Source organism: Didymella exigua, assembly GCF_010094145.1.
Source record: "Didymella exigua CBS 183.55 unplaced genomic scaffold M421scaffold_2, whole genome shotgun sequence".
NCBI classification, from domain to species: domain Eukaryota; kingdom Fungi; phylum Ascomycota; class Dothideomycetes; order Pleosporales; family Didymellaceae; genus Didymella; species Didymella exigua.
The window spans coordinates 1,066,595-1,078,876 of record NW_022984776.1 but is presented as its reverse complement, the minus strand read 5'-3'; the positions used below and the strand labels follow the sequence as shown (position 1 = coordinate 1,078,876).

The window sequence follows — 12,282 nt, the reverse complement described above, 5'->3', positions numbered from 1 at the left end:
GTCAGTGTTGACTATGGGTACGAGTTACATTTCCGTTGACCCATGCTCTCCTCAGACGAGCTTGCTCCAGACGTCAACCTTCGGTTTGCTCTCACGCCCGGCCCCGCACTCCTCCACATCGCACTCAGCCTCAGTCTCGCAGACCATTCCACCGACGATCGTTGGTTTACGCACTGTACGCTTCTCTGCGTCCTCGATCTCTCTGACCTGCCGGGGAAAATACTTCCGTACTGCAGCCTTATTCTTGAGATCCGCCTGCTCTGGCAGTGCATTGATCATACGATCAAGGTCACCCTTTCCATTCCTCTCCCACTTCATCAGCACATCCTTTCCCAGCTTCTTGAAAGTGTTGTGCATATTGTGGAGCTTGTCCATAAGCCCCTCAGCTTCGAGGCGAACTTTGGTACGTGTATTGGAAGTCCACTGCTTAATATGATGAGCGCAGTCTGGACGATGGAACTTCTCATCAGACAAGCTCAGGCTATCTATGACTGTGTGGACAGCAACAATGTACATGCTCAGGGCCGCAAAGTACATCTCATGTAGTCGAGTGGCATAGTCCATGTCAGCTACGAGAGTATCAAGCTGAGTCTTCAGCGCGGATCTGGAATTCGCAGAGGCAGGGTTAGGATACAGACGTGCTTGTGTACACTTGCTTGCCAGACGGCGCATGCGCCTTCGTGCATTGCTTAGAGATTCAAGGTGCGAAGAGAAGGATGCGGCTTGGGCGTTCAGTCCGTTTGCCGTGTTACAGAGAGTATCGCGCCACCATTCGCAAACAGTGTGGCCCCGAGCGGCGGGGTCTTCAGGTGGCGATGACTTTGAAGAGGCTGTAGAAGCTACTTTAATGGGGGGACTGCTGGCTGAACGGCGTTGGGACAGCTGTTTGGCTGGTGAAGTCATTGCCTGCGCGATAACCGATGTGTTGTCTTCGACGTCTGGACCTGAGAATTGGCACATTGTGTGCTGATGATATGAGATGGTCGATGGCAGCCTGTATATCTTATAAGCCGTGTGGAAATCCCCAGAAAGCAGATTCTGAGGCCAATGTCTCAAAAGATATAGTGTCCTAGAAAAATGTCTCCGATAGACAGTGGTAAACTGTCAATATCTTACTGATGTTTGGATGTCTCGCTGAGAAGGGTTTTATGACGGCAGTCTACCCAGAGACGTCACCTGACCTCCCTATCATCTGCGGCATCATCTTCAGTGTTCACCACAAATATGCTGTAATCAATTTTTGTGCCCTCCTCTTCACTAGTGCCATTGAGCGCCTTGTTGACGTCTTTAGTTTTGTGTCTTATTAACTGCTTTTCATCGAGACCGGTCTTGTGTCTCACAGCTTTTGCGATGGCAAATGCGGCTCTGCGTGGCGTCATCTCGTAACCCTCTTGGACCAGGGTCGATTTGCTTTGCGCATCTAGCCACACGATATACATGCTCAGACACGATCCAAAATGTGTGAACACGAAAACTCCCGATAATATCGTTGAGAAGCCCCACTTATACGAAGGACTGAACGTATCGGGCAGACATCTCGACTTGCCTTGCATCTCGGTAATACCATAGGCTTTGTTGCTGTAGCAGTATGCGATCGTCACTCACATCTTATGCCTTCGTCTACACTGGAACCATCATTGTACGGGCATAGTTTGCCAGCATAAAACCTGTTGAAAGTATTGGGCGGCGCCAGAGTACCATTGGCCATTTGGCAGGTGCCTGGCCTCATCAGTATGTGACGTTGTCAGCACTGGATGTAGAAGAGACTTTTAGTGGATCTCACGTTCTAAAATGTAAGAATAGTGCTGCTTCGAGCGAGTGATAGGCCTGAATATCACTGTAGTTAGCCACTGTCTTGAAGATCACCCTGTCCAACGCGTCCAGAAAGCTGCGCATACCTATCTGGACGGTCAAGGTTGGGGCTGTATTGATAACCACCTGCGACTCTGCGACTCCGAGAGACGCAAGATTATTCGAGGTGAGCTCGATGTTGTATTGGGGCGCCAAACGAATCTGGGCAAGCTCTAGAAACGCGCTGTCTTCCAAGTGGACAACCGTTTGAGGCTGTGCGAGGTTTCCGAAACGTTGACGGCGTCCGTGCAGTGAACAGAAATCGTGATTAGGGACTGAGTCAAGATTGTCCTTGTGCTAAATGGCAGGGCGAACAGCTACAGAACAAGTAAAAGCTGTAAAATACACACGATAAAAAACAGTACAAAGGCTTCCATCATTAATATTCATGTACATAGGGTGTGCATAGGTATGGTGCTTAGATTTGTCAATCTCGTGGTGCAGCCTGGAATCCCCGCTGGTCAATCGCCGATTCATCGCCGATCTTCTAGCGAAGCATCTCCTCGATGAAGCTCCAAGCCTAGGCGTCACCGCCCGCAACATCGCGGTGCACTCGTGACGTAGAACCGCGCGACTTTCGAGATTCGACGAATCGCCAGAGCTGTGTGCACGTGAGAAGAAGATGATTACAGCGCCACGATAACGGCGAGCCGATTACCAAGCCCTGCATGGCCTACGACACCTCGAGCGGCTATGCGCCGCCCAGCACGAGCAACGCGCAAGACGATGCATCACTGCCTATGTTCAGCATAGAGCGCGTCGCATTGCAGTTCTCCATATCTTCGGATTTCGTTGCGGCTGCAGTAGCCAACAATGTTCTTGTACTGGCTCTCTCGACTGGCCGCATCCTGCGCATCGACCTAGACAGCCCAGCAGACATAGACGGTTCGTAGGGCAGGCAATCATGGGGGCCAAGTCCATGCGAGACATACTGACAGCTACATAGATATTGACTTGCCCAAGAAGCCGTCTGAGATTGGCGTAATTAAGCGTCTCCTCCTCGACCCCTCCGCGTCGCACCTCATCGTAACCACCACACTCGCCGAAAACTACTACCTCCATACGCAATCACGGACTCCCAAAGCGTTATCGCGACTAAAAGGCGTCGTCATTGAGAGCATAGCATGGAACCCCTCGCAGCCTACGGCATCCACACGGGAGATCTTGGTGGGAGCGTCAGACGGCAATGTCTACGAGGTCTTCATTGAGCCTTCATCCGAATTCTACAGGCGGGAGGAGCGCTACCTGAAGAGCGTATACAGTACGACAGATGGCCCAGTCACTGGTCTCTGGACGGACATAATACCTGGGAGGCAAGATCTGCGTCGTGTAATAGTAGCAACACCATCGACATTTGTTCAATTCGCTGGGAAAGTTGGGCGAAATGCGCATGAGGGCAGCGGCTCGATCTTCTACAAGTTCTTCGAGAGTGAGTCTGGGACCGTACATGAGCTTCCGAACGTGTCGCCCACGTCCACCTCGCTTCTAGCCGTATCTCCGGAGAACCAACAGACGCCGGACCAAGAACGTCTTAATGGCGAGCGCATCTTTGGCTGGCTCACATCACAAGGTGTTTTGCATGGCAAGCTATATCTTTCGCAAGATACTTCCGATCTTGGGGCCAAGGTACTGGCAGATTCCAAGCTACTGCCACGGTCACAGATCCCCGCATCACAGACCGCGAGTGGCCGAACAAGGCGAACGAACGATGCTGTCAGCTCGATGATTCTCAGTCAGTGGCATATCTTGCAGCTAGTGGAAGGCAGGGTAGTGGTCATCAATCGCCTCGATGACACTGTTGTCTTCGACCAAGTCGTGCTTGAGCCTGGGCAGAGCGCGTTGAGCCTTGTTGCTGACATCAAGTCGAACACCTACTGGCTTTTCACGACCCGTGAGATCTTCGAAATCGTCGTGACAGATGAAGCAAGAGATGTGTGGAAGGTCATGCTCCGGTCACAGCAGTTCGAGGCTGCTTCACAGTTCGCAAAAACCTCGGCGCAAAAAGACGCTGTTGCAACAGCATCTGGCGATTACTTGGTCGGCAAAGGCCAGTACCTGGAGGCAGCTGCCGTTTACGGACGAAGCACAAAGCCTTTCGAGCAAGTAGCTCTAACGTTCATCGACCAAGGTGAACAAGACGCGCTTCGAAAGTACCTGCTTACGAAGCTATTCACACTGAAAAAGACGTCTCTCATGCAACGTACCATGGTTGCTACATGGCTCATCGAGTTATACATGGCAAAGCTGAATACACTGGATGACACTATCACAACCAAAGCTGAGCTCTCCGAAAGCATGAATACTGCAGAAACCCAAGACCATCTCTCGGCCATCAGGAAAGACTACCAAGAATTCGTTTCGAAGTACAAGACCGATCTGGACCGCAAGACAGCCTACGACATCATTAGCAGCCATGGCAGAGAAGAAGAACTGTTGTATTTTGCCACGGTTGTGAATGACTACAATTACGTTCTTTCATACTGGGTTCAACGCGAGCGCTGGCAAGAATCGCTAGCTGTACTCAAGAAGCAGACCGATCCAGAGATCTTCTACAAGTATAGCAGCGTGCTCATGGCCCAAGTCCCCGTTGAGCTTGTCGAGATTATGATGCGCCAGTCGAATCTCAATGCCCAGAAGCTCATTCCAGCTTTCTTGAACTACAACAACACCAGCAAAGCTCCCATGAACCAGAATCAGGCCGTCCGTTACTTGCTCTTTGAGATCAATCAGCACCAGTCAACTGACGCTGCGATACACAACACTCTCATCTCCATCTACGCTTCGCACTCGACAACAGATGAGTCAGCATTACTTGCATATCTAGAGGGACAATCGCTCGCGCACGAGCAGAACTACGACGCAGACTTCGCCCTGCGCCTCTGCATTCAACACAAGCGTGTGCAATCCTGCGTGCATATTTACAGCTCTATGGGACAATACGTCCAAGCTGTAGACCTTGCGCTGAAGTACGACGACATCGACCTTGCAAGTAATGTTGCCGATCGCTCGAACACCGAACCCGCCCTCCGCAAGAAGCTCTGGCTCGCCATTGCCAAGAAAGTTATCTCCCAGTCATCAGGCATCAAGACGGCAATCGAGTTCCTGCGCCGTGTGGACCTGCTGCGTATCGAGGATCTGATCCCCTTCTTCCCTGATTTCGTGGTCATCGACGATTTCAAGGAGGAAATTTGCACAGCGCTTGAAGACTACAGCCGCAAGATTGACGAGCTCAAAAAAGAGATGGATGACTCTGAAGAGACAGCGCAGCATATCAAGAGTGATATCAAAGCTCTTGATCAGCGCTATGCTATCGTCGAACCAGGAGAGAGGTGCTATGTGTGCGGACTGCCGCTGCTTGCGAGACAGTTCTTTGTGTTCCCGTGCCAGCATGCGTTCCACAGCGACTGTCTGGCAAAAAAGGTGGTTGAGCTGGCGGGTATTGCGAGGGGTAAGAGGATTGCTGAATTGCAGCTAGATGTTAGCAAGGGAACAAGTACGGGCACGAAGAGGGAAAAGGCAATCAGAGAGCTCGATGCGCTCGTGGGATCATCCTGGTAAATCTCACGCCTATGCATGGTCATAAACAGCAACGCTGACATAAGTATAGTGTCCTCTGCAGCGAACTGGCTGTCAAGCTCATTGATGAGCCGTTCATCAGCGCGACGGACGACAAGGAAGAGTGGGCGCTGTAATTCGAGTTCAATTGGCACAACCTAGCTAGGGAATGCTCACATCTTCAGTACCTGGCACGGGACATATACGTGATGCACATAAGTATTCATGTTCCTGCATTCTCGATGCGTTGGTGAAATTTATTGTCGCAATAACACAGCTCTGACTCTATGCACCTGCCCGTCGTGGCTATGTCGACGCATGTTAGCATCAACTAGTCAAAATGACTCATTCTGAACATCATCGGGCCTTCCTAGTCTGGCAGCTCGAGCGGCCGGGATTCGAGTAACGAGAAGAAGACCGATAGTACAAGTACAGCGAAGGTCTGCGCTCCAAGGATGCGTGCACACATCCTTTTCAGTCAATAGAGAAGCATCATGTCCAATCGGAAGAAAGATATTTCCCTCGCCAACGCCTTCACAGCAACAACCCATAGCCGTCTAACAGCAGCAATCGACCCATCGGCCAACAAACTCCCGAATCCTCTCAACGTTCTTGTTATCGGTGCGTCTAGAGGTATAGGAGCCGGAATTGCCTATGCATACGCACAAGCAGGTGCCGCAAACCTCCTCCTCGCTGCACGCGCATCATCAGAGAAAGAGCTAGCTTCTGTCATGCAACGCGCTCGCAACCTTGCGCCATCAGTCCCAGTCACGTGTCTACCAGTCGACATCACATCCTCTGAAAGCGTTCGAAACCTTGTGCAGATTGTGAAAGAAAAGATTGGCAGACTCGACGTCCTGGTTCTAAATTCCGGTTATTCAGGCCCGGTGGTGCTCAAGATTGACGAAGGGGATCCGCAAGACTTCAGAGATGTGTTTGATGTGAATGTCAACGGGACTTATCTAGTTGCACATCACTTCCTGCCGCTGCTGAGGGAGAGTGGTGGAGCAAAGACGTTCATTGTTGTGAATTCTCTTGCGACGATGATTACGAGTGGGCACATCGCGAACACAGCTTACTGTTTATCGAAACTTGCACAGGCAAGACTGATGGAGTATGTTGCTGAGCAGTATGGAAATGAGGAAGTGTTCGCAATTGCAGTGCACCCAGGGGCTGTGTTGACGGAGATGGCGGAGCAGACAGCGCCAGAGAGCATAATGCAATGTAGGTTTACTGCTATTACTCTTCGAGAGAGATGCCTAACGAGAGCAGATCTTACTGATGACCCCGGCTTATGTGGCGCCTTTTGTGTATGGCTGAGCCATGAGAAAAGAATGTGGCTGAACGGCAGGCTTATCAGTGCCACTTGGGACGTTGACGAACTATCCGAGAAGAGAAGCCTGATCGAGAACGAGGACTTGTTAAAGATCGGGTTCAGGATCGTTCATAGTTTAGCCGCTCGGCCGAGCCAATCTTGACAGACGTGAGGGCACCACAAAGACTCTCGGGGTCCTCCAGCAAACGATCCAGGATTTTACGCATCGACCGTCTGAAAAGGCAAATGCTGTACATCGGTTCCAAGTCGAACCAAAGCTTGCCCGACGCTCGGTCTATAAGTCGAGGCTTTCGTCCACACGACAACCCGACGATCTTGAATCCCACGCACCTGGAACGCATTTAATGCGTTTGCGACAAGACGGACGAGGATATCGAGGGGGTACTTGATCCACAGCGTAGCATGTCGAAATCTTCGAACACGCCAAAGACCGTTCATAGCATCATCGTAATTTTCGGTACTAAGATGCGCTTGCAAGAGCCACTGAGTTTACGGTCAGCACCTTATAAAATGTGAAGTAGCCCGGAGAGCTCCCATACCTCGAGGACAATATAGCTCATGCCTAAACCCATCACTACGCAGGTAGTGGTTGTTCCAATTATCCAGTACTTTTCTACAACCGCACTGTTCGCGACATTGATTTGTGTGAAGTCCAGATAGCCTCCGAATCCGCCCCAAGTCGAAGTCATGCACGCGCAATTGTTGAATGCCCCAACTGTCTGGGCAGTCAGAAGGTAGCATGCCCAGACCAGGTTTGTGAACTCCAGAGGTGTGAAAAAGCCGCGTTGGAGCCAGTTGCGGGCTGTCAGACTTCGTAGGCTGAGAAAGTGTGCGTGGATCGCAGCTTCCGTCGTACCCAATCGCTCCCTCCCGTACTTAGAAGGGAGCAAACGAAGGAGTAGCAGGATACTTTGAAGTACTCCAGTCTCTATTATTTGGAGTAGCTGTGCTAATAATGTCCTCGATGACGCCAGTCCAGGGAGAGTCGCAAACACTGTCTTTTTGCGAGACTTCGCGTGGCGATTATATGCCCCAAGATGTGAATGGAATTGATCTTGCTCTCTCAGTGGCGAGGTGAGCCACCATACTGTGATCTCGGCGATCAGGAGTACGAGTGCTATGATGAAAAAGATAAGATAGCCTCCGGTTCGGCAGCCGAGGCCAACTGTAGGCGTGTTGAAAGATAGGACGAACGCGCCGACACTAGTGCCACCTACTAGAAGAATAGAGACAACTACTGTCCAAAGTTGGCGACCATCACTGCAATACTGTTAGTATGGAAACCCGTCAGCGAGGTAGAAGAAACCTACAACCACGTACAGCCTTGATCGAGCTGACCAAGCACCAATGCTGCTCTTGCTTCTCTCGGATCTCTCAGCCAATTTCTTCCACGTTCAGCAATGTACGCCTTCTCTATGTCAATCAAGATCGCGTAAGCAGCGCCGTAATGAAACCTCGTTCTGGCCTGGCCAGCGAAACCATGGAAGTAGTTATCTTTGATGAGTTCAGCTTTGGTAGCAATCTTCTCGACCCAATACGCCATATGTTGCGCCTGCGGTAGATCTGCAAAGGATGCAACATATTCGGTCCTTATTTCGAGATCGAGGAGTGAGTCGCAGACCAGATTAACTAGCTTGTTGAGCTTACGCTGGATATCATCGGAAGCGACTGGATTACGGTCGAGGATAGAACAAAGGATCAGTATGGGCAGCCAAGAGACGAAAAGGCCCATTGCGAGGTTGTGCGCTTGGAGGTTGCTGCCTAGGTCGCCGAAAGCTGGCAGGTTGTTAGACGGGAAAGCATCGAGCACGAGAGCTGCACTTACCGGCTTCGATGGAAATGCCTAGAGCGAGGATGAACCACAATGTCGATAGAAAGATCGGTACGACGCCTTTGCGTCGGTTGCTTCGCAGATCGTGGGCCAGCTTCAGGCGCTTCTGGCTGAGCGTCTTGTGTGTGCCAACGAGCTGGAGCTCTTTGCTGAACAAGGCGACGCGCAGGAGCCCTTCCGCCTCTCGGGTCATTGAGATGACTGGCTTCATCTTGTACTGGTTGAGATTCATCAAGATGTAGAATGAGTCCCGCATGCTTGCGTAGTCGCTGCCATGGTTTGGGGTCTCGTTGTACGGCACTGCCATATCCACTTGTGCCTTCGTCAGTGAAGTTGTTCTTGGTTTCGTATTGCAGTAGCTATTACCGAAGAGCGCACACTTTCCGCTAATTCCAATATCCCACAAGATCGCAGCAAGACTGCTCACAGGGCTTCCTATCCACCTGTTGCACGCCTTGACTGTTCTCCAGAATGCGTTACTTTCAAAAGGCGCTTGCAGTAATATGCCTAGGATAGGTAAGATCCACGTCGTCAACGTGACTGAGATGACCGGCCATGTGTAGTACTCATTCCCGGGACCGCATATGGCTACGCATCCATCGTAAGTAACTTGTTCACTACGGTTTGCCTCAACAAGGCGAACACGTCCACTGTAATTGTATCGTGCTATGAGTGCGGGGTTGGACATATAGCGAATGCCGCAATCTGTGAAGTTGGGTCTCATGATCGTTCAATCGAATCATGTGTCGAATTCGATTTTTCTTCGTGATATCTTGGTCGGACCAAGCCAGAGGATCGTAGGCTTCGTACGTTTTAACACGACTGAGGAGTGCAGCGGTCGCTCTTGATAAGGCCCATCATGCACGCATCGTTGTTGCCAACTTGCAGTAGTAGATGAATGGCAAATCGCGTCCGGCCTATCGGATCGCCTTTGGGTATGTGCAGCTGCAGATGGGGTTGTACAGCTCGCTGACCTGGTCATATATTGGCTAATGGCTGTATAAGCGATACTCAGCATATGCGGTACCACGAATTGTTTTGTGCACTGCGTCCGCGGCGCCTAGAGGCAGTCACGGCCTCGTGATTACCGATACAGTCTATCCTTTCTCAGTCGACCGGTTCGGGCATCCTCGCCTTCTCCTAAGCTCTTCAGTACCACGTAACCGACCTCGTTATCTGGGCTGACATCGGCAATCTGGACCTTCATGCCCCTCAATAAACGGGTCCGTTCGGCGCCATCCAACGAGGTGCCTCCATCAGGAGTATTCGTGTACGGATTCTCTCGTGCCAGTGATGAAGCGTAGTAGAACAAGTCTGGTGCCTTGTTCGTAATGGATATGATGATGTTGATGACACAAAGGATAAGCAGAGCGATTGTGATGAGGAGCAGTGTGACGATCCAGCCAACTTCCGCCTTGTAGATCGGGACTTGAGTTTTGAAGACAGTGCCGGTCGTGTTGAGGAAACGATCGGGCACATTGTTCCGGCTCCCTCCGTCATTTGGACCAACGTATGGATACTCAGGTGTATCGAACATTCCAGCTCTTGTGATCTGGGAACCCCAAGCTCCAGCTTGCCAGTATGTGTTTAGAACTGTCGTAAGCCTATCCGAAATAAGCTGGTCGGGTATTTCGCTCAGTGTGCGATTGCTGGCTGTTGGGATGGAGGAATAGGTCTGATCATTTCCAGCGATCCAGCCGTCGAAAGGATTCATTGAGTAAGGTGAGTAATAGTTAGCTATTGCACTCGCAAAATACATGAAAAAATTGCGGAGCGCGTATGTGCCGGATGTGAGACATCCCAGCCGGTACTGAGAACCAGTGTCACACGCGTTCTCTAGTTCTGCACTAGACTCGCCCGGCACACGGCGAAGACGTGAGACTGCGCACTCGTCAGCCTGACATTCGATCTGAGCATTTACAGTGACGACGCGCGGTGCGCACTTGTACACTTGAAAAGTGTCTTTGGCGTTGAACTGCGCACCGTACAGGAAGCTGACCGGTTGCCTTGAGATCTGGCTATGGCCATCTGTAGTTTCAGTTCCATTGTTCGATGCTCCTGGGGAATTCCAGCCGTATCGGAGGAAGAAGGACATGGGCAAAAACAGTGTTTGAAAATTGATGTTGATTGTCGTATTCGTAAGAAGAGTAGCGGGAGAAACACCGGGGGTGAAGTCCAGGATAGGTGGCCACATTGAGAACGTGGTGGTGTTCCAGAGATAATCCAGGACTTCAGCGTCGGTACCACCGATAAACTTCTCACATCCCAAGCGTAGATAGTTGTACTTGACCTGGAAGGTGGACGTTGTGTTGCGATGCAATCCCTGGACATTGATACCGGCAAGAGACGTGTATATTGGAGCAGGATCCGACATATTCACGGTGACCCACCGTCCCGTAGAGCCATCCCCCGCAAGCACCTCATTCTCTATGGCATCCAACCTCGGAACCTTGGGATGACTCCACAAGTCAACCGGGAGAGCTTTGGCTTCAGCTGACGAAGCAAGACTCGCAGAGAGAATAGCTGGAATAATCGAAAACCAAGTAGCCGCTTCTTCTAAGTCCTGAGGCGCTGCATGGTCAGAATAGTATATGGTGCCAGCCTCGGATATCGTCGTGTTTCCTTCGTGGAGTAGTCGCAGCGAGCTTTGTCCGCCAAGAGGCGATAGAGCCCAGAGCAGTAGGAGACCAATTGAAGTCAAACTCGCAGATCGGAGGGTGAAAGCAGTGCTGATAGCCGAGACGAGACTCTGGCTACCCAACAGCTTCTCTAACGTCTGTTCACCAATCAGCTGCAAATATGAAATATCAGTTACAGAGGCGCACCGCTAAGGTAGTACCTCTCTCAGCGAGGTAGATGGCAACATTTCGTAGACACCGACTGCCGATCGCTGCAAAAGCAAGAGGATAGATTGTAGGTCCGAGGTTCATGGCACGCTCCACCGTCCGTCCAGTGTCTGATAGCTCTTTCCCATCTAGACACCATGCCGAGATTGCAAGAACTACTTTTTGTCAGGATGAGAGCTTTTAGGTTGGAGGGTACCAAACGGACCTAAGAAAGCCACCGGCAGCAAGAGCAATAAAATATCTCCAATCAGAAAGAGTACTGATACCCCACCCAACTTGCGAGGACCTTGAGGCCAGCCTTGAATTGCCGGTGGATGGCAGTGACCAGACGTCTTGTTACTTGGTGCTTGGCCTGCCTCAATTACGTAGTATGTCGCTCCTTCTGTCTTTGGCCCGTCACCGGCAGTCTCGTGACGGATGTCTATGCTTGCTCGATCAACGTTATCGCTGTGAGCATGACGCTGATGATGTGTGGAGAAATCGCTGTCGCCGTATGTATTGCCATGCCCTACGGCAGTGTATTGGATTGATGCGTCATTCTGACGACCACCAGAGAGAATAGACATACCGGGCGTAAGGTGGAAGTGAGCAACTCGAGGCAATCATCCTCGCCCTCGGGAGCATCGCTGCTAAATATTCGCGTGAGGCTGACACCCCTCATTGAGAAAGTGCACGAAAATGGCACAACCTTCCTGGTAAATGCATGGTGGTTGGGGGCCAAATGGGCACACGACAACATTATTCGCTGCAAGGCGAGAGAGTACCCTGACACTGGCTCCACTTCAGACGAAGGCTTAGATCTTGCCTCTACATCGTTGGCGATGCTTTGTCGAGCAGGCGCGCATGTATTATTGTGTTGATCC

General features: G+C 51.1%; 5 protein-coding genes across 5 annotated transcripts; 2 read left to right on the top strand and 3 right to left on the bottom strand.

Moving 5' to 3' along the window:
* Positions 1–2,519: 2,519 nt before the first annotated feature.
* Positions 2,520–5,543, top strand: M421DRAFT_52367 (uncharacterized protein; the record flags this gene model as incomplete). Its single annotated transcript, XM_033595014.1, has 3 exons — positions 2,520–2,736; positions 2,798–5,405; positions 5,471–5,543. The coding sequence occupies 3 exons, from the start codon at positions 2,520–2,522 to the stop codon at positions 5,541–5,543; spliced, it is 2,898 nt and encodes a 965-aa protein (XP_033453815.1).
* Positions 5,544–5,900: 357 nt separating this feature from the next.
* Positions 5,901–6,884, top strand: M421DRAFT_955 (NAD(P)-binding protein; the record flags this gene model as incomplete). The annotated part of the gene is made up of 3 exons (XM_033598315.1): positions 5,901–6,027; positions 6,079–6,630; positions 6,679–6,884. 3 exons carry the CDS (start codon positions 5,901–5,903, stop codon positions 6,882–6,884), a joined length of 885 nt encoding a protein of 294 aa, XP_033453814.1.
* Positions 6,885–6,912: 28 nt separating this feature from the next.
* Positions 6,913–9,514, bottom strand: M421DRAFT_200180 (uncharacterized protein). Its single transcript, XM_033588102.1, has 5 exons — positions 8,940–9,514; positions 8,568–8,885; positions 8,053–8,518; positions 7,282–8,002; positions 6,913–7,225 (listed from the first exon to the last, which is right to left on the bottom strand). The coding sequence occupies exons 1-5, from the start codon at positions 9,295–9,297 to the stop codon at positions 6,941–6,943; spliced, it is 2,148 nt and encodes a 715-aa protein (XP_033453813.1). The 5' UTR covers positions 9,298–9,514; the 3' UTR covers positions 6,913–6,940.
* Positions 9,478–11,580, bottom strand: M421DRAFT_200147 (uncharacterized protein). The gene is made up of 2 exons (XM_033588101.1): positions 11,399–11,580; positions 9,478–11,349 (listed from the first exon to the last, which is right to left on the bottom strand). The coding sequence occupies exons 1-2, from the start codon at positions 11,501–11,503 to the stop codon at positions 9,658–9,660; spliced, it is 1,797 nt and encodes a 598-aa protein (XP_033453812.1). The 5' UTR covers positions 11,504–11,580; the 3' UTR covers positions 9,478–9,657.
* On the bottom strand, positions 11,396–12,183 carry M421DRAFT_200198 (uncharacterized protein). Its single transcript, XM_033588103.1, has one exon. The coding sequence runs from the start codon at positions 11,983–11,985 to the stop codon at positions 11,575–11,577; it is 411 nt and encodes a 136-aa protein (XP_033453811.1). The 5' UTR covers positions 11,986–12,183; the 3' UTR covers positions 11,396–11,574.
* Positions 12,184–12,282: the final 99 nt, after the last annotated feature.

Bases quoted from the DNA above. Each gene is read 5' to 3' on its own strand.
- M421DRAFT_200180 (XM_033588102.1), bottom strand. From the start codon at position 9,297: ATGAGACCCAACTTCACAGATTGCGGCATTCGCTATATGTCCAACCCC. The intron at 8,519-8,567 runs GTAAGTGCAGCT...ACAACCTGCCAG, and splicing joins AGGCATTTCCATCGAAGCCG to CTTTCGGCGACCTAGGCAGC. The intron at 7,226-7,281 runs GTATGGGAGCTC...CCGTAAACTCAG, and splicing joins TGAGCTATATTGTCCTCGAG to TGGCTCTTGCAAGCGCATCT.
- M421DRAFT_200147 (XM_033588101.1), bottom strand. From the start codon at position 11,503: ATGAACCTCGGACCTACAATCTATCCTCTTGCTTTTGCAGCGATCGGC. The intron at 11,350-11,398 runs GTGCGCCTCTGT...ATTGGTGAACAG, and splicing joins AGAGAGGTACTACCTTAGCG to ACGTTAGAGAAGCTGTTGGG.
- M421DRAFT_200198 (XM_033588103.1), bottom strand. From the start codon at position 11,985: ATGTCTATTCTCTCTGGTGGTCGTCAGAATGACGCATCAATCCAATAC.